The 20,385-nt window shown below is 37.4% G+C and overlaps 1 protein-coding gene across 1 annotated transcript in view; it reads right to left on the bottom strand.

Moving 5' to 3' along the window:
• POLQ (DNA polymerase theta) overlaps positions 1 to 20,385 on the bottom strand; it is a 55,468-nt gene that overhangs the window by 32,646 nt on the left and 2,437 nt on the right. The window contains exons 3-11 of the mRNA XM_042809621.1: positions 19,389 to 19,519; positions 18,232 to 18,388; positions 14,252 to 14,360; positions 11,838 to 12,057; positions 9,733 to 9,877; positions 9,480 to 9,626; positions 8,198 to 8,410; positions 2,622 to 2,764; positions 1,263 to 1,467 (exon numbers count right to left, since the gene is read on the bottom strand). Of these exons, the coding sequence (XP_042665555.1) occupies positions 1,263 to 1,467; positions 2,622 to 2,764; positions 8,198 to 8,410; positions 9,480 to 9,626; positions 9,733 to 9,877; positions 11,838 to 12,057; positions 14,252 to 14,360; positions 18,232 to 18,388; positions 19,389 to 19,519 (1,470 nt within the window). The remainder of the gene's footprint in view (positions 1 to 1,262; positions 1,468 to 2,621; positions 2,765 to 8,197; positions 8,411 to 9,479; positions 9,627 to 9,732; positions 9,878 to 11,837; positions 12,058 to 14,251; positions 14,361 to 18,231; positions 18,389 to 19,388; positions 19,520 to 20,385) is intronic.

Below are 20,385 nucleotides of genomic sequence, written 5' to 3'. Positions count from 1 at the left end.
CAAAGAGCACAATTATATCAGTAGGTAGAGAAAATTCTCAGCTACAAAACACTACTTTTACACAGACACCACCACTAGCTGTGCATTTTTGACAGCAATGAACAAGAGCCTGCATGCCATGCTTTAAAATATCTGCAGCAACGGAGGTGACTCACTGTCACTGTTACCACTGCTGAAACGACCACCCACTGCCCCACTGTGCTCACATCCACTGCTTGATCCCCAGAAACATTCAGCAAGCATTAAGGAATGTCAATGGGTGCCATTTTTTCTGTGTGGAGGAATTCAGTGACACGCTTTTGCTTCACACACACTTCCATGTCAGTTGCCATTTTTCAGACTGCTCCTCTGCTGCCCTCTGTCACACGGCAGCAGCATGTAAAGGAATAATGGTGGGAAGGTTAAACCTCTACTGCCATGTCACCAACATCTGTCTCTGCCATCACAGGCCAACATAATAAAATAGGAAGCATAACTTTCAGAGCAGGCATCATATTTTACAGATTCTAATAACTTTTTCCAACTGTTTTTTCAAAAAGAAATGGAGTACTGCTCCACATTGAAGGCAGGAAATTAGAAACAATAAATTAAGATATTTTCTAGAGCCTACCCTAGGTTTTTTTAGAGGCCAGATCACAAGTTTCGATCCCTCTAACTACTGAGAATAACACTTATGGTAGCTATTTTAACAAAAAGCATCGCAATTCCAGCTGACATTCTGCCTAGGAGTTAACGGACTTTCCTTTCTTGAGAGCATCAAGTACATCATCTTTCCTTAATAAAAGACATACAATCAAATTGTAACATGGATTCTATTACTGTAAAGAGTCTCATCTGAAGCCCATCTTAAGAACATTGCCCAAATAAGGAGAAAGTACAAACTAATGCAACAAACAGTTCTAGTACAGTACTTCACTCTCCCAGAATGTACCAGTTCTTCTTCAGAAAAAATTAAAATTATAGTCTATAATTCATCTGCACAAATCCTGCAGTAAATGTTCACCTTTTTTAAAGATAGCTGAGAAACCTGTAGATTAGAATGTATCAGTCTGAAGGGTGATGTGCAGAGGTCTTCCAAGAACTCATGATGCAAAAATGTTTAAGCAGGTATGAAGACACTTCCTTGAAATCTAAAATCTTCTTGACACCGTTAAAAAAAAAACAAATGCATCCGACATTTACTCATCTGCAAAAGGTAAACTGGTTGAAAACTGCTAACTGCAATCACTAGTAAGAAAAAGAATGCAGAACAACAGTGTTACCTTTCTTATCATTGGCACATTCCAGAATCTGAATGAATTCATTCTCCAGCAGCCATGCTATACAAGCTTCAATAGGTCCTTTCTGCACTTTGTCTTGTTCTTTCTCATTTTCTTGCTTGTTCTCTTTCAAGCTGGATGCAAGAAGAGTGCAAGAGGCATAGGTCTGCACATCATCTGGAGTGCTGGCAACTCCACTCACAATGATCTGTTGAAGGAAATGACTTGCTCATCTTGTCAGAGAAACAGCAGGATAGAACATCAGATCTGAGAAAGGACTGATCCATCACCTACTCAAATTTTAAAGAACCATTACAAGAGAAGAACATGAGGCAAATTAACTGCCAACCTTTAAGAGTATCTCCTGACAAAAAGTTAGACACTTCATCAAAAAGTAAAGGGACTTAATAATAACCTTATCCTAGTATTTTGAAAGTGAACATGAACAGAGTAGCAATTTAGAATTGGGACTAGATATAGGCATTTTGCTTAGATCATATTGCAATATGCATTTATCTATTATTTGTTTTTCACATAACTGTTTTTCCCCTGTGGGTCACTTATCTATGTGCATCTTCCTTGAGACAGAAAGGTATTTCACTAAAAGCTCTCTTTCATGACTTCAGAGGATTTATTTCATGTAATAAAGTGCACCCACCAGAAAGGAGGACATCTTTAGATAGTTCTTATGTAGAAAAGTAAATTCAAATTTGGTATGGTCTGGTTAAAATTCTATAACCATGGAATCACAAACCAAGCTCTAAGTACAAAAGATGCTTTCATAAAAGATAGTAGGAACAGTACAGCAAAGAAAATCACTCTATTAAAATATCTAAGCTCAGTTCAAGCCCAAAATCAACTTTGGAAAAGCAAATAAGCTCATCTAAGTGAAAAAATGAACATTTATTCCTTTTTTAATGAAGTTTCAATCATTTCTGTGTAAAAGAAGCAGATAATTTTAGGACTGATATGGGAAAATCTTTAAGGCTCTACAAATGTTATTTAGCCTTATTCAGTCTAGCAAGCCTCAAGAACTGGTAATATACAAGCATTTCCTATTGAAGACTGACAGATTATGTTATTATGTTTGAAGGTTAAGAATTACACACAATTCTGCCTGCAGTTTGAGTATAAATAATGAAAAAGCCAAGCTTAATATCTTGCTGGAGAATTCTTAACATACAAAACAAAATGCTAAATATTGCAGCAAGCTGGCAGATTCAAATAATTTTTTTCTGAAGCTGCTTGGGTTGACAAGGAAGAAACAAAAGAAAAAGAACGTGCACATAAAATATTTGATGGTGTCACAAAATAAACTGGCAGTGCAGGCTGTGTTCTACTTTCTCTCCACATGTCCTGTACCTCAAGTATTGCTCTTTTCATGCTAGAAGCAACACCTTCCCCTTCTCTTCTGAGCAAACAACTGCAAACAGGCTTGAGAGATCCCTGAAGTAGAGCAGTTCCTTTTGATCTTTCTGATGGCTTGCAAACCAAAATGCTCTCACCTATGTGGGAAGAAAATGAGAAGAAAAAAAATCAAAACATTAATGACATCACTGCATCTCAGTATTGAAATAGCTACATACAGGTCATTGAGGACATTGCTGGAATGGAAAGCTGCAGGCACTTTTAAAAAAGCTGTGTAAAAATATTAAAAACCTTTTTGAGGTTTCAAAGAGTATATGGCCTTTGCTATTTAAGGACTCCGAAGATGCATAATATTTAAGAATTTAAAGCTCAGAGAAGAACAAATTTCAAACTTTCCTTAGGCAGGCTTTATCAAATCAGCTTTTACCATCTCCAGGGCTGGGGATTGCATAGATTCTCTGAGCACCTGCTTGAACCTGCTGTTGAACTACTCTTACTTCTTGTGGAATCGACTGGAACAATGACGCACAGTGGCATCATTTTTATTTTTTTTTTCTGTGTTAAACTGACAGAATTATTAAGTTGAAAGGATCCTCAAAAGTTAGAATAAAACATACAAGCTGCACATCACTTCAGCAGTTTGTGTTAAGTCAACCAGGTTTCATTCTCAGATATCAAAGTAATTCAGAATTCCTTTGAAGTTATTAATCTAACTATGCATTCTCTTAACTTTCATAAATATAAATTTGTATGCACACTGATCTATCCATATATGCACATACATACACAGGCACATAAAATCTTAAGTATCCTGAATGGTTTCCACTGAAAGTACATCTGGGTATACCTTACCTAACAACATCTAATAAAGAATTTTGAAGTTATCCTGAAAATCTATGGAAGACAAAAAAAGGTGAGCTCTGAAACAAGAAGTAAAAATAATAAGCTAATGTATTTAGGAGATATTAGTACAGACCACAAGAGGGAAATGCAATGGTCACATAAAGCCAAGGTTTTCTTCAAACAAAACTATTACAGAGAAACTAGGTAACTAGGTCCCTAAGAGACATAGCTTTGCCAATTGTCACAGAATAGATGAATTCTTGTCTCTGACAAAGAAGAGAGCATTAGATTTGGATTAGCTGAGCAACAAATATGTTTTATTATAAGAAGATTTAAGTGCACATAGGCTGAAAACCAAGGTAATTTTGTCAGCTGATATCTTAGTAACATTCTAGGAACATTAAGTTACGGTAAGACTATAGCCACAATAATGCTACAGTAATAAGCAAATCCAGAGCGAATGAAAACACAACTGCACAGGCACAGAATAAATACTACAAATGCACTGTAAGTTAAGTAACCATATACAACTAAATATACCTACATAAATGAACTGAAGGATGAAGGACATGCTTAGAGGATGTCTCTTTGGAATTCACTTATCCTGACAGGTGAAACTTTCAACACGTGTTGACCCTGTAACTTTTGCCACTGTTGAGAGAGGCAACATAACAAACTGCCTGCAAGCATTTTTGTGAAATCATAGCTTATTTTGATTTTAGCAATAAACAATATCAACTCGTTTCATATTTAGGTTATGATGTGACTTAGAATTCTCTAGGATAACTTTGACACCTCAGCATGATAAATGTAACCAAAAAATGGATATTTACATTATTTGATAGTCACTCAAGATTTGGGTGGAACCCTTTCTCAAAGTGTTGCTGTGAAATTGAATCCATTAACTGCAACCTAGTCAGTAGTTTGAAAAAATAAAAGAAGCAACTGAGCTTTTTATAAGATTCCCCACTGAACATTTCAGATGAGAATAAAAGTCTAGGCTAGAACCAGATTCAATAAACACTAGACTGTTGGCTAGCCAGGCAAAAAAATACTCAATTAAAAACAGTTCAAGTTGGACATTAGGAAAAAATTCTTCTCTGAAAGAATGGTAAGGCACCAGAACAAGCTGCTCAGGGAGATGGTGGAGTCATCATCCTTGGACGTGTTCAACAACATTTAGATGTTATAATAAGGGACATGGTTTAAGTGGGGAAATCTTGGTGGTAGGTGGAGAGAAGGACCAGATGATGTTGGAGGTCCTTTCCTACCTTGGTGACACTGTGAAAAAAGATTGTATTATGTTTTATACATAATAATGTATTCAACATATCTCTACCTGTAAGTGGAAAAGAAATAAATGTGTAACCTGGTTTCTAGTTTTGTTTACCAGTAAAACTTTACCAGTGACTTCCTGGCTAGATTCTCCCCTCTGATTACTACCCTTCACTGACAGTTCTGGCTGGCAGTGATGAATTTGATGAGAGAAGCCTAAGGGCTATCAAAAGGGACTTCAGAGGATTAGGGTGGTTAGTTTTTGGAGAAGGAGTATAGAGTACAGCTTATCCCTTCAGTGGCAAGGAGGGATACTGAGAGGACCAGAAAAACCCATCTGATAAATACATAGTTTAGAGGCTGATACCACCACAGGAATTTTGAGTTTTTCTGAACATGGGGCAATTCACTCAGCACCTGGCCTGATGACTGCAGAAGGGTCTCAAAAAGAGAAACAGATCCTAGCCTAGGAGCTGGTAGAGCTCATTGACAGGACTTTAGGCTAGGTATGAAGAGGGAAGGGGATGAAACAAGGCTCACTAAGAAGTGAGTCTGGGGGAACAATGCCAGGACTGTGGGTGAGGCCAATGGCTCAGCTGAAGTGCATCTACACCAATGTAGGCAGCATGGGAAACAAACTGGAAGAGCTGGAAACTATTGTGTGGCAGGCAAACTATGACTTAATTACCATTGCTGAAATATGGTGTGTTTGCTCCTGCAAGTGGAGTACTGCAGTAAATGGCTATAAGCTCTTCAGAAGGATAGGCAAGGAAGAAGGGGCAATGGCTTGGCTCACTATATTAGAGTATATTTCAGTGTTGTAGTGCTTGGGGCTGGGAATGCTAAGATCCAGCCTCTGTGTGTAAGGATCACAGGGAGGGCAAACAAGGCAGACATCCAGGTGGGGGTCTGTTATAGATTGCCTAACCAAGATGAAGATACATTGGCTAAACATTGGCTAAACACAGTTCTGTGATCAATTAAGAATGCGTGGCCTTGCTTCCCATTTTGATTCAGGAATTTGAGAATAGGCTTCAAGATTGTCAATATTAGTAGATTTTTGTTTGTAACTCCATTTTCATTTAACATAAATATTTTACCTGCAAGTTTTAAATTGAATGCATAGAGCTGCAATCAGATATTCAACTCAAACGTTTGATCATATCTTTTTCCAGACTTTTGTAAGCCCTAAATTACCAGAGAAAAATATCCCTCAGTTCACAGTCACAACTTATTCATGTCATTGCTTTTTGGCAGTGCATACATTTGTGAACAGCTGTGAAAGGGAAAAGTACAGGAAGAGTAAAATTTCAAAAAAAATCACTGATGAACACTTTTGAACTCACTAAAAACTGCAACAACTGCCATCAGATTGGAACAGGCAGCCCAAGGAAGTGGTGGAGCCACTGTCCCTGAAAGTGTTTAAAGAAAGGGTTGATGTAGTACTTAGGGACGCTATGGTTTAGTGTCCAATATTGGTGGTAGGTGGACAGTTGGACTAGATGATCACAGAGTTCTTCTCCAACCTTCATGATTCTCTGATTCTATAATAATGAACATATTCACATTTCACTTTAGGAATATGACACTTGATGAATGCAAAAATAACCCCATCTCAATTTCTAAAATAATGTTTTTAAATTTGCATCCAATCACATGTCATATTTTCAGCATGGAATTGTTTTCTTCATAGTATCTGGTATGATGTTATGTTTTGCTTCTAGGAGAAAAACAATGTTGATAAACACACCAATGTTCATAGTTACTGCTAAGCAGTGTTGCACAAGAGCCAAGGCCATTCCCAGCAAAGGGCCCAAGGAGCTGGAAGGAAACAGAAGTAGGACAGCTGAGTTAAGAGATATTCCATATTATATACATCAAGTAGAAAGAGTTTAGAAGGAGGTAGGAATTCATCTCGCTCTTCCATTGCTTAAGGGGCTAGCTGGTCAGGAGATGGTGAGCAGTTGCTTTGTATATCAGTTATTATATACATATATAAATATGTATGTTATAATCATTATCCTTTTCTCTAGCTTAGTAAATAATTTTATCTCAACCCATGAGTTCTACTTTTTTTTTTTTTTTTTTTTTTTTTTCAGTTCTCTCCCTAATCCCACTGGGAAAGTGGGGAGTGAGCAAATGACTGTGTGGTGCTCAGCCACCTTCCAGGTTAAAGTACAACATCAGGGGAAAAAAACTTCTGAGACAATTCAATACTAATATGTTTGGGAGAGGGGAACCTTCATCCCAGCAGAAATTATCTTTTGTCTGTCAGAAGAATTCTTACGGCACTTTTTTCCAGCTGAAGTTGCTGCCTTCCAGTCTTGTTATTCAGTGGAAGAGTAGCAGCTGGTAATGTAGCTTTATGTTCCCATTCAAAACACCACATGAAATGGGAAAAAATGGTACATTCATGAAGCTCATCATCATAATATCAACTGCTTACTGTGCAAAACAGTCACACCAGAACCGACAAAAAAGGATACTAATTATTGTAACTTGAAGGGGAAAAAAAAAATAGTGTAATTTTACACCTGCCAGCTATTTTCAAATGACAAAGTCTGTAAAATTTCAAAATACAACATGCAGCTGCCTTTTTCTTCAACATAAAGAGATAGCTGATTGAGAAATAGGTCACAAAATGCCATGTTGCTATGCCATTTCAGCAAAAATAGAAAGTTAAATATAAGAACTGTTTGCTTACACAGGGCTCCAGCAAGCACCAATGAAACCATCAGCAGGGCAAATCTCACTTTCTTCTTCTGCTGAACTTCATATTTCAGCAGAAATGGGTTTATGCTGAACTGGATTTATACTCACATAATGCATTTTTTTTTCGACTGACATCCAGAAAAAAAGTTTCCACCACAAATTAAAATAGCAGGCAGGATTATTTTGTTGAGCATCAATTGGTTTCACTGTTTTCATGAAAACATCTTATCTATGAACAACTGTCCGAATTTCCCTTGCATTACTACTTTACTACTTTCAACATCCACAAAACGTATGTTTAGAGGAAGTTTAATAAACTCAAATCAGAACTTCAGACAACAAGAGCAGTTGTGGACTTCCTTAAATTTTAGACATGCCTATTAGCAGTTTACTTTAAATTTTCTCATTGAAACTGTAAATGTTTCAATGAACTGACCGTGTATTTCAGAATCAAGACAAATGAACAGAGCTTTAGAAGATAACAAGAATTCAAAGAAGAAAATACTGCATTCTTAGAATAACTGACATGTAAATACCATAGTCAACCTCATGCAGTGAAAAGAGTCCTCTGGGAATTACAATTTTTACTCTATTAATACCAAAAAAATTCATCTCAATTAACTTGATCGTACTGAATAGCAAAGAAATTCATCACGATTAGTCACTAATTGCAAAGCACTGCCCTGGATTTAATCAGGTTAACACTGTTCTTAGAGAATGTTAATAAAGCCTCTGCTTACCCTCCGTGTCTACTCCTTTCCTGCCAGCCCTTCCAGCCATCTGTTTATAAGTGAGAACATCCAGCAGCGTGCCACCAAACATAGGAGTTCGTATAATTACTCTGCGTGCAGGCAAATTCACTCCAGAGGAGAGCGTGGATGTTGCTGCTAAAACTCTAATCATGCCCCGGCGAAAGGCTCCTTCAATGATGTCCCGTTCATCAAACGTGAGACCTGAAGAAGGACGACATTTTGCAAACCCAGTAATGTAGGGATTGGATTAAAGAGCTAATGTTATTAGTCAAACAAAAGGAAGAATAAACAAAATCAATGAACGTGTGCCATTCATTGTGAGAAACAAGAACTGCAACACTACCTCAGTTAATTTATTTCATAACATAACTGAAACAAAATTTCCACAAAGCTTTCTTTGTGGAATAGTTAACCGACAAAAATAGTTACGAAGTAGCTTTCCTAAGGTATTTGTACACATTGTAGCAAGATGAACAATTTACTACATATTTACATGTGTTGCAAGAAAATAAATAAGGAAAATAAATAAGGAAATGCAATGCAAAAAAGGAAAGTGGCTATAACACACAGTAAGAAATTAGGATTCAGTCATTTGCTGGAATCCTACATACTGTAATCCTTCATCATTTCCATTCTAGGTTACAGGTCTAATTTGCATCTTTCTACATTTCCTTGAGAGTTTTGGACCAAATTTATTCTTTAGAAGAAAAAATTCATACTCTATAAGCATTTGGAGTTATGTCCCCTATATATTCAATGCCATAAATACTCTTCTATCTTCCACAGTTGATTCTTTCCCTCAGTAAGTCAGCAGGTTACATGTACTCTTACAGGTAAGAAATAAAAGATTCTACCAGAAGCCTTGGTGGCACTCGTTTTATTTTGATTTTCGTAGTAAACTTCTTCTATTTACTCATCTATTTCATTACTACGTTGAGAAAAATTGCTCTGAAGTACCATAGCAGCTTTAGGAAGAATCTGAAAATCTATGGGCTGCAAATTGGTTAATTTTTTAGGTATTTCATATAAATTTTTATGTTGCATCTAGAAAGTTGCTGTTAACTAACACAGCAGAGAAGAAATTTATCATAACAATTAGTGAGTTAAGTCTTTGTTCACAATAAAAGAATTTCAAGTTTACCCCTTCCTGTATGTTAAGTCATAAGCTACAGAAAGCTAAAAGAAACTGGTAAATTGCTGGTAGCTACAGCAGTAAGAACGCATATGACTTGACTTTTACAGAACTCAAGACCTACGTATTCAGAAATACCTGCATGATGAAATGCCACTCCCCACGGTAAGGTACGTTGGAGCACAGAGTCCAGACCTGAGAGAGAGCGCCTCAGCTGATCCATGACCTCATCTATACCTTCTCTGTCCACAACAACTGGGGAAAGGGATGAGTTTTTTGCAGAACCTTCAGAGAGAAAATATTTTTAGAAAATATTTTTCTACTAAAATTAACTTACATTAAAGTTATTACAGATACTACTACAGTCTTCAATTAAATACTTTTCTCTTACTTTCTGCCTGTTGCAAACTGTAGAATTCCCTGGCAATGATATCTGCCAGCTTCTCACACCAATTCTTGGATGGACAGAAAAGCAGGACTGAGTGGCCATCGCAAACAGTCTCGTAGCACAGGCTCACAACATGGTCTTCGTCTCCCTGAATTGAGATAAAATATTTTCAGCTCACTCTGATATCGTAACAGGGTCTGTAAAGGCTGTCACTGCTCAGCTTTACAGTAGGAATCTTCTATGAAGAATTGGAAAGAGGAACAAAGAGGAAGGAGCACTGTCCTCTTAGTTTCTGTTTTGTTTTAGAGAGTCTAGGCTCCAGGATGATTATACTGTTGATGATAACCGTAACCATAAATAAATCTAAGGCTTTACATCTTGCTTTCATAAATTCGTTTCTGATCAAAGGCAACACAGTGCACAGAAAGTCACTGCAACCACCAAGTCACAGCTAACATCTGTGGGAAAGAAAAGGTGCAGATAACACAGGGATCTATTGTATGCTGTCATCTCTAAGGACAAGAGATGGCCTAGTTTTCACACCAAATAATTTAAAGGTAGTACCTCTCTACTTCCCTGAGGACTTCTAAGGCCAATCGAAAGAAAAAAAAGCTCTGCCAGACAAGACTGCTTTAAACTTCAGAAGAGTTCTGAGAGAAAACATCCCTCCACAGTAACAAAGAAAGGAGACTTAACAGTTCGGCAGGTTGAACCAAAAGCATGAGGCGTAGTAGTCTGAGCATGCCCAAAAAGATGCATGCTGTAAGTGCTCTTGACCGAAGAATGTGGGTATATACATGGATGTGCACAGAAAACCCTACCATTCACACCCTGCCTTTTTGATCACAAGACTGCAGGAGAGTTCCTGCAACAAACTGCTTGGCTAAGCCAGGTTGCTTTCCAGAAAGCAGGACATTGGAGAAAAGGGTAGGAGTAAAGAAACAAATAAAAAGCACTGAAATGTAAGCAAAAATACGGGATCAAAGGCAAGAACTGTACATAATTGTCAGAAGATCAATAAAGATTCATTCAAATTCAGCAGAAGTGGTGAGGTCATCAAATATTGTCCTGTGCCTCAAAATGGGCTTGGACAGGCAAGTCTGAAGGTCCAGCACCCAAGAGGATTGCCTGGTCTTATGAAAGAAGCTAACTCCCCTAAAGTGTTGAGTCACAAGCCTAGTTTAGTCCTTACCTTAATTTAGGACCCATCCAAAACAAGTAAATAAAAAAATATCTAAAAGGTTGAAATGCAACATCACATTCTCAGTACGAACACATAAGCTTCCAGATACTCTTGTCATAAACACTTTATTTATTTTTCCCTTTTTGAGGACCCACCATGCTACTGCTGCTTGCACACAAGAAGGTGTGAGTGCTCTCAAGACATTTCTGACATTTAGCCCACCTTGTCCAATTGCCCCACTAGTATTTACACACAGCAGCTCAAAGGACTGGGAAGAGAATTCACAGTTCAAAGACTCCAAATCTACAAGTAGGAAAGGCACATTTCTCATCCATTTTGTTCTTCCAAATCATTATACTCATTATCCATAACTTTTTTTTTTTTTCAGTGCAGAGAAATAGTAAATACTGAAAATAGATTCAGAAGAATTAGAGTGGACACCCACCTTACAGTCATTGACAAAACTAGATCATTCAGCAGCTTAACATAAGCAGGAATAATACAGTATTTAAAGAAAATACATTTTCCCAATGATTAATGCAAATTTGTTGGGATATCTAGGAAATCTTTGTCTATGAAAATTAAGTCAATTTCAGGACACAGGTAGAGGGGTGGCTAAGAGGGAGAACCAAGCTTGTTGTATCTATCAAGTGTTTAGAGACAAGATCTAACTGCTTCAAATCTAACTTCTTCAAGTCAGATTCAAGAAACGTCAAGGAGTTCATGACTACTTGTTTGGATAATCAGTAACGGACAAAAATGTAGTACATTTTTCCCTTAGTGTAAGCATACAATCTATAAAATAAACAATGAAGTTGGGAATATCACCTATTAAAAAAAACTAAAAACATACCAGTAGCTGTCTTTTTAACTTGAGCTAGAGAAAAAGTCCTATGCCAAAAGCCACTGCTTAGAGTTTTGTTACCTTCAGTTGAAGTTTGGGCTGGAATTCTCGCACCAAATTCATGGAAGAGTCATAAATGTTGTTGCCAATTTTCACCCACTCCTTGAGGGGCACAGGGCGAAAATCTGTACGATACAATTCCGCATCTAACCATGAGGCTAGGAGTCCCAAGTTAGGGAGGGTAGCACTCATGCCTACTACCTGTATTCCTCCAAAACCAGGACTCGTCATCTTTGCCTTTCTGGAAGCAGTTAAAGAAATTAAAAGTTAGTTACAAGACTAGCAAGTCTTCTGGAAAACAGCCTTCAGAAAAAAATGAACCCTATTTCCTTCAAGGGTCTAAAGGACAAAGCTATTTTTATAAGCTTCTTGAAAAAGATAGAAGTCACACTATGTTCTTAACAAACACACTGAAAAGATATGCATTCAATACTTTTTATCATTTTGAATCTAAACTTTACGCTTCTTTAAACTGCGTATTTGGAGAAACTGAAAGTAAACAACCAACTATTTCCTTGCAATTAACAAGAGCACTGAAATAAGTGAAGCCCAGTTTCCACTGCAGTGTTTCTACACTTAAATGTCTTAATTAAGATACTTCAATTTGTTTTGATTTCAGGACAAATAACACTAGACTAAGGTCCTCCTAGAGTTTGGAACCAAAGCCCTTACTTCAGCAAAGAAGAAAGCAGCTTCAGTTCTCAGTGTCAATCAATAACTTCCACTGAAGTCAGTGGGAAGTAATGAATTCATAACAGACACAAAAACACAAACTATTAATTTAGATACCCAAGTATATATTGTAATTCAGGCTTTTAGACCCACATAATAATTCTGTGGGCTTTTTTTATGCTCCTGAGCCTACATTTTAAATCTACTTGTTTATACTGTCCATCTACAATATTAGTAACAAATTGAGGCTTTAAAAAACTAAAAATGTCTCATAAGTCAGTGTGAGCTCAGAGATGGCCTGAATCTGGTAACCCTGGAAGAGGTAAGATAAAGGAAACAAGACTACTCAAGAGCAAGAGTAAAAAAGCAAGACAGAAATAAGGAAGATGTGGAGAAAAAGACTCTTATCCAAGCTCTTCTAGCACTTGCTAGAACACCACATAGGTTGTCTGTTTTTCCTCCAGAGCAACTTTTTACCATGAAGGATTTAAAAAAAAAAATCCAGTTTCAAGGCATTCTTTTTGACTGGCGGGAGAGAAAAATCCACTGCAGAAATTTGTTTTGCAAAAGCTTTGCTAAGGAGCAACAGCACTGATACTGACAGTAGCCATCAGAGAACATTTCTTTTGGTGCAAAGACACAGATTCATACTTCAGTGGGATATCCAATTAACCATTTAAGAAGCTCTCAAAAGCACTGGTCATTCTGATAATAGGTCAGGCTGGAATGATCTATTAAAAACTTCGAACAAATGGGCTCCCATTAAAAATTAAAAGTACAAAAATAAAACAAAAGGGAAAGGGTTGCATCCTTCCTGATAACAAGTGGCACAAAGGACCACTGTCCCCTTGGCCATGACAGAGATGAAGGACCTGAGTCTCAGTGTCTATATGGCAAAGGCTGAAGTATTGTGTCTTCCTAAGAACATTTCTTGATGTATCTTTTTTTCCCTGACAGATGTTTTCGCCTTCCCAGTTCTTCAGTGCAAGGAAGGAAATTGAGAGTGGTCTTGCATCTATCCTGCATGTGCAAGACAACACAAGGGAAATAAAGTGTCAAAGCCACTCATGCTGATCTTAAGTATAGTGGACTCCAGAATAAGAAAAATGTCAGAAATGCTTCAATCTAGGGCAGTGCTGTATCCTGGAAATTAACAAGGAAAATGCTGTCTAGATGATCCAGCTGGGTGTCAGGTGCCAAAAAAGCAGTTACTCTAGAATTAATGAGGTACTGTAGGCTTGCTCTAGAACTAGTATGACTCACAAGACAGGAAGCAACTATGAAAAGCTGCCAAAATCTGAGTTTCAGTGTGCAGAAAAAACTTTAATTCTTCTGTCAGCTTAACTAGTAAAGACTAGGAAGTTGAATACAACATTTTTTCCATTTGGCTTTGTCTAGGAAAAATATTACAAGAAAACCTAAGTCAGTTTTGTTATTTTGTGGTTTGGATTGTTTTGTTGTCTGTTTGTTTTTTTAAATAAACAGGATTAAAAAAAAAAAAAAGTAAAGGAAAGCTTCACCTTCTTTCTTTTCCTGAGAGAATGACTCCCAAGGTAGCACACAAATTAAAAACCTTGAGGAAAAGAAGTTTTGTCTACAAAAGCAGAACCCTGGAGAGGTAATTTGATGAGATCTTAATAACCAAAATAGTCCAAGTCGCGTAAAAGCCGTGGAGCTAACCCAAATTTCCAATTACTCAGAGAACAAAATATTTAAGCCACCTGTAATTTGGCATTATAAGGCAAACATCCTGGTCTACCCACCTTTTTGCAGCTTTCTCTGTAATGTATCGAACTTTGGTCAGGAGGAGTTCCAACAGATATCCTCGATGAGAGTCTCCAAGCATATGCAACTCATCCACAACCACCACTCCTAATAATGAGAAGCACTCAGGTTATAACTAATAAACATCCAAACTATTGACAGCTTCAATCCTTTCATATTTCACATGATTAACTGAAATTCCGTAGCCTTTGAAAGATCAGTAAAAATACTGGAAAAAATATTGTCTGAGAAACTTTCTGAGTATCAGCATCCGGAGACAACAGGGCAGATTAGGGTCTCCCCAGGGGTAAAATCACAGGATGGCAACATCTCAGCCACTCAGCATACCTTCTGCATACGTCCCAACTTGCCAAAGTTTGCTTCTTTTCTGAGCAGCCAGCAGTGCCACAGGAACCTGGGAGAGGCTGAAGAAAGGCTGTGCAGGTTTTTTGCTGTTGCTCTTTGTTTATTTTTAAAAGGGACAGGTCACACAGGACCTCAGGCTTCATTAGTTCTACTGCTGTGGAAATTTTCTTCTATGGCAGAGCTATGTAATATCTTCCTGGTACAACCATGATAGCAGGAGCTAAAGGGCAAATGTGACTTTATATTATCTACTTCAATGCTATTTTCCTTCTCATTATTTTCTCCTTCCTACATACGTTCCTTCTTTCTCTGTCTGTTTTTTCTTCCCTTTTCTTTCAAGCCACTTAAGTTACAAAAGCACTGCAGACGCTTTTACAAAATCCCACCCAGGCAGTCCCTGTCTTCCTCTGCTTCCTCTTTTTGGTGCTTTCTTATAAAATTCCTGACTCCCTGATCAAAAAATGCACAATTATTCAGGTACCAGAAGAAGCTGTCTTTGCTTTCCCATACAGCAGTCCAACTAAATTCTTCCAGCAATTCAGACAGGACAGTATAATAAGTCTACCAAACCAAAATTCACACAACCTTTGTGTCAAAAAGCAGCAGATTTTGCTTCCTAAAACAAAATACAGGACACTAGTGGACAAGATCTATAGGACAAAACACAGGCCATGTCGCTATTTTTCTACACATGTTCTATACCTTCTATTGCTATTTAGCTATAAAAAAAAAACCAAAACATTCAAACCCACACAAAAGCTGTGCTGTATGCTACCATAGCAGTGGCTATACTGGTGAGACCTGGCTGTCACACACACATGGTTCCTCCCTCTGAGCAGTAATCAAAATGCATCACAGGGATGACATAGCAGGAGCTATCACATAAATGGTATTTTTCACAAGGCTGTTCTCAGCTTAAAATGGAAATGCAGTCAAGGAAAACTACATCTCCCAGCATTCTATGACATTTTATACTCAGCAATAAGCTCAGGATTTATAGGGCCGTAATTTCATCATTCTGCATTGCTACTGAAATGAGACTACCCACAGTTTCTGCTTTCTGCCTGCAAATTAGGTGCCCCTAGAAGATTGCTGACCAAAAAAAAAGGCTAGAAGTACCTGAGAAATCTCACACAGCATTATTTTACAATAACTAGACTACTTCAGGCCCAAATTCAGTTCAAAGATCTTAATGACAGGCAGGATTTGATTTTCTTTTTGCTTTCAAATATAAAGAAGCTAGAAAATTTTTAATCTCAAGTTTAAATTCAGAAACAACTTCGGTAACACAACTGCACATTACAAATCCACTCCCAGATCCTTCTCTATTCTGCTCTCCTAAAAACATCTCTAGCGTCAGTATCAAGACTCTGAACAAGAAGAACAGCATTTCCTGTGTATCTAGATTTCTAAAACTGTCATACGTTGTACAATAATTACCAACATGAAAATGCTTTTAACTGTTTCATATAGCAAAGAGAGCTCTGCCAGGCAGGGAATTTGAATTTCTCTCAACAGCTTCCAAAGGCAATGTGAGCTATCAGCAGGGGGCTGACATCAACAAAAGGAACAGTTTGAGCTGAAGATGGAATCCAGCCAGAACTGCAGTCATCTCTCAATAACTCATCTCAAAGATAAAACACCCTTGTTACAAAGCAGTCTAAATTTAGAATTAATTAGAAGGCATCATGCAACCTTGCAGTATTAGACAAGTTTACTTGAGGTGATAGTTAAAAGGCATTTTCAGCTCATGCCTGAATTTTGCGATTTTTATGAAGATGTATCTCCAAATAGAAAAAGATGTTGATTTGTTAAAGATTATTTTTAAACTAAATTTTAATTCAAAAATTGCTTTCAGGTAAATAAATAAAGAAAAAACATTCTTATTTCAGGTGTATAGTCATGCTGGGACACAAGAAAAACAAAGGGTTGCAGCAGAGGTGTTTCCAAATGGTGAAAGAAAAATATCACACTTTAGAGCTATTAGTGCTGGGGACACAACACTGAAACTCAGATTTAGCGTTCACTTCTCTGGTTATACTGCTTTGTGAGAAGAATATGCCTGAAAAGAGCCATATAACTCCTGGTACTTGGAAGTATATGACTCTTCTCATGCGCATTCTTCTTACAGAGTACCAAAAACTGTGGTGATGGAATGGAGGTGCCAAAAGGAACTTGGCATGTCACCAGCTTCTGAAAATTGCTAGCATTAAAAATACATTTTAGTACCCTGGTTATGCTTACAAAGCATACAATCCAACATAAATAAGGATGTTAGAACCATGCTCTTTGCCTCGTGCTGGTAGTGCAGCTTGGAAAACATGGTGACCTATCACCAAATAAGCCCTACTTAAAACAAACAAACAAAAAAAGAATCTTTAACTGAGTAGCACACTTTGAGCCATATATTAAAATCAATAACTGCATGATTATCAGTTCTCTTGCTAGGGAAGAGATGAAGACATGCATTTGAGAACTGAGCCAGACTGCAGCAGCTTCAATTCAGATGATTTAAAAATGCAGCACAGCCATGGTTACCTATTCATCTTCCAGTCTACTGGCAGTGTGAAGAGTTTACAGTGATCCAGCCCCTGTTGTCCTGGTATGAATGTGCTATCTCATGATCTCATACTCCTACAAAATCTGAAAGGCTTTATTTCCCTTACTGTCTGTTGTGTTTAAAAAACTGTTCTCAAGAATATTAGGACCCCAGATGAACATGGAACAGCAATTTTTTAAATAGAAGTCTCATATCAGCTTGGTAGTCATTTATTTTTCCCATTTTTGTATTTCAGAAATAGCAGCCAGCTATGTTACAGGCCAGAGCAAAGACAGGAGGGAGTATTGTATAAAATAAAACTAGGTATGGTTTTTCTGAGCAGACAAGCAAATAGAAGAACAAATTTCTAATTGGTCTAGGAAAACACATCTTTCTCCAAGGGCATGTATGGTTTTTCCAGATTTTATATCTCCTCCCAAGCATTAAATGAGTACCAATATTATCTAGTGGCTGTCAGGGCCATGATGACCCAGAAGTCTATGCCACAAAGACAGAGAGATTTTGAGTATACTACAAGTGAGAAATGTGTGTGTCAAAGCCCTTCTAGTCACCATGCCTACCCAGAGGATCTCTATGTATTCAATATTTAGAACCCAGTGAGCAATTAACTTAATTCCTCCTGTTCCTTAAACTAGCTGAAGATATACCATTGATGGCATATGTACAGTCCTTGTCCCAAACAAACAAAATGTTCTTGGACCTAAATTTCAGAATTTTAACTCAACTTCACTAATTAAGACACTTTTTAGTTATGAGAATCACTTATTGCAAATGATTCCTACCCATGGACTGTCTTTCATAGCAGACAAAATAAAGCTGCAGTTTTACCAATATACTTTCCTGCCACTGGGCTACATAGAATAGCCCAGACTGGATTCCTAAATCCAAATCAGAAATGCTCTGAAAGAAGAAAACATTTTTTTTCAGATTTACTGTACATCATGCCTGTCAGACAGGGAACTGAGTAAACACAAACTATCTCATGAATTTAGATGTAATCAGATTACGTAAAAAAAATCTCATCCCCTTGGCAATCAGGCCTTAGCATTTTACCCAGTGAGTCCATTTGGTTTTCTTCTATTAGCCTATTGATTAGACCATTGGCTTTCTCAATGGTGCAGACAGCAACATCCAGCGAGGAGAAACGTCCAGCAGGAGAGATGCTTCCCATGTAGCCTTCAACTCTCACATTCACCTCCTGAAATAGGGCCTGTTTTCCAAAGGATACAGAATGTTGTGCCACGGTTATAAATCTGGATTCTGACCGACACTTGCTGGAATTACTGAAAGTCTATGCATGCTACAACCATGATCCCTAACACTTTTAATGCCAACAAATCAAATTAAAACCATAGCTCTCTGACAGTTACTGCTCCTTATCCCACACTCCACTGTCATTTGTATTTATTCCCAAAGCCAAAGAAGCTAAACAATATATATTGCAGGATAATGTAAATATAACTGAGACGGAGAACACTTTTTCATATGAAATCGTAACTTACTATTAAGGAAGTTAGAGAGCACACAGTACAACAGTTTATAATTGCAGTTGTACAGAGAAGCTTCACTCTCGAAAAAAAAATATGGAGCAAAAGCTAAATGTTGGCCATCAAACACAGAAACATCAAATATCTCAGCTGAAAGTCAAGGAACAGTGACTTCTTTTCTTCCAAGGCACATCACTGTAATGACAAAGCTTTGGCATACTACGCACATATTAACAAAAGATACAAATATTTTGAAGCAGATGAGTAGGATATCTAATGATTTCAAGTGTGCAGCTAAAACCAAACCACTGGCCTGAAGAATCAGAATATGATATTGATAATTCTCCAGCTTTACAAGATTAAAGAAATAGCACTTTTCTACTATCAGTCTCTACAAAGTAGCTTTTGCACTCAGCTGGTATCTTAACTAGGAAATATTACTAAGTTTAATAAAATCTAAAGTGTCAAACTAATGAAAAAAAAAAAAAAGGCCTTCTGATTTCACTGTTGCCTTTAGTAATTTTTATGATTTTGACACAATAGCTAATGGAAACAATATTTTACATGAAAATCTTTCCCCCAAAAAAGTATCATTCTATCTACACATTCTCTCTGAAACAACTCTGGAATATTTTTTCCCCCAAATCCATGAAAATCATTTATTTAATAAACATGACTCAACAGCTATAAGCCATACAATCACTATCCTTGCATGCTACTCACCTGCAGATAACATTTCTTCTCTTTGGCCACAGAGACAAAGGGAAGGATGAAAAGAGCTTTCTTACGAGTCTCTAAGACTCGCTTCAAAATGAGCAATTCTGCAACAAGAGTCTTTCCAGCACTGGTAGGAGCTGAAAATAAATGTATATTTTTATTAATTTTTAAAGTAATAGAAAAAAAAAAAATCAAAGAATCAAACATCTTAAAACTAGCACAGAAAACAATAGGAAGCTTGGGGCAAGACTCTTCAATTTTCTTCTCTACAACTGCTTTTGCAGTTATCCCCACAAATGGGTCAAGAGGTCTGCAGACAATTTCTCTTCTAGTGTCTTTTACTCTGTTTTCACCAAGGCTTGTGCTCTCATTTCTGCTCTGGAAGAAACAGCACCTTAGATAAGCAAGTGAGAGGGAAGAAATGAAAAAAGCACTACAGTCTCTTGGTTGGAAAAGAGAGCTTAGCCACCTTCTCACTGACCTAGCCCCTCAATATGCTAACCCAACATCTTCTGGAGCCAAGTAATAAAACTCAAATACAAGCCTCAGAAAAATCATTCTACCCCTCCTCTAAAGCTGATCATGATCCTAGTGCTGATTGGAACCAATTTGGGGTAGACATCCCAAATTGTAATTTCCTATGGATTTCTAGCCCACCCATCCCACCTCCCCTTCTATTCCATGCACTCCACCCCAACCACATTAAGAATAAATGATGGAGGTATTGAAGGAATTAGATAAAAAATAAAAAAAATCAGGAATATTTAAATCTGACATTGCTGGTATCATTCAGTTCCTGGTTGCCTAGTCTGTAATGAAAGAGAGTATGGACTTCAAATTATCAGTTTCTAAAGGAACTGTAATAGAGAAAATAGAAAATTACTCTCCCCATCTGAAAAGCGGGCCATCAAGCCATGTACCTTTTACAGCAACAGGACAGAAAAGTAAATTTTCTCTTAAGGGAGTCTCTCCAGAATAAAGAGGATGTTGACCTTTTAATCTG

The sequence above is a fragment of the Centrocercus urophasianus genome, unplaced genomic scaffold (assembly GCF_019232065.1).
Source record: "Centrocercus urophasianus isolate 14NV4802_14NV808 unplaced genomic scaffold, USGS_Curo_1.0 seq_12, whole genome shotgun sequence".
Lineage (NCBI taxonomy): Eukaryota > Metazoa > Chordata > Aves > Galliformes > Phasianidae > Centrocercus > Centrocercus urophasianus.
Note: the sequence above shows the minus strand (reverse complement) of the source record. Positions and strands in the feature narration are given on the sequence as shown.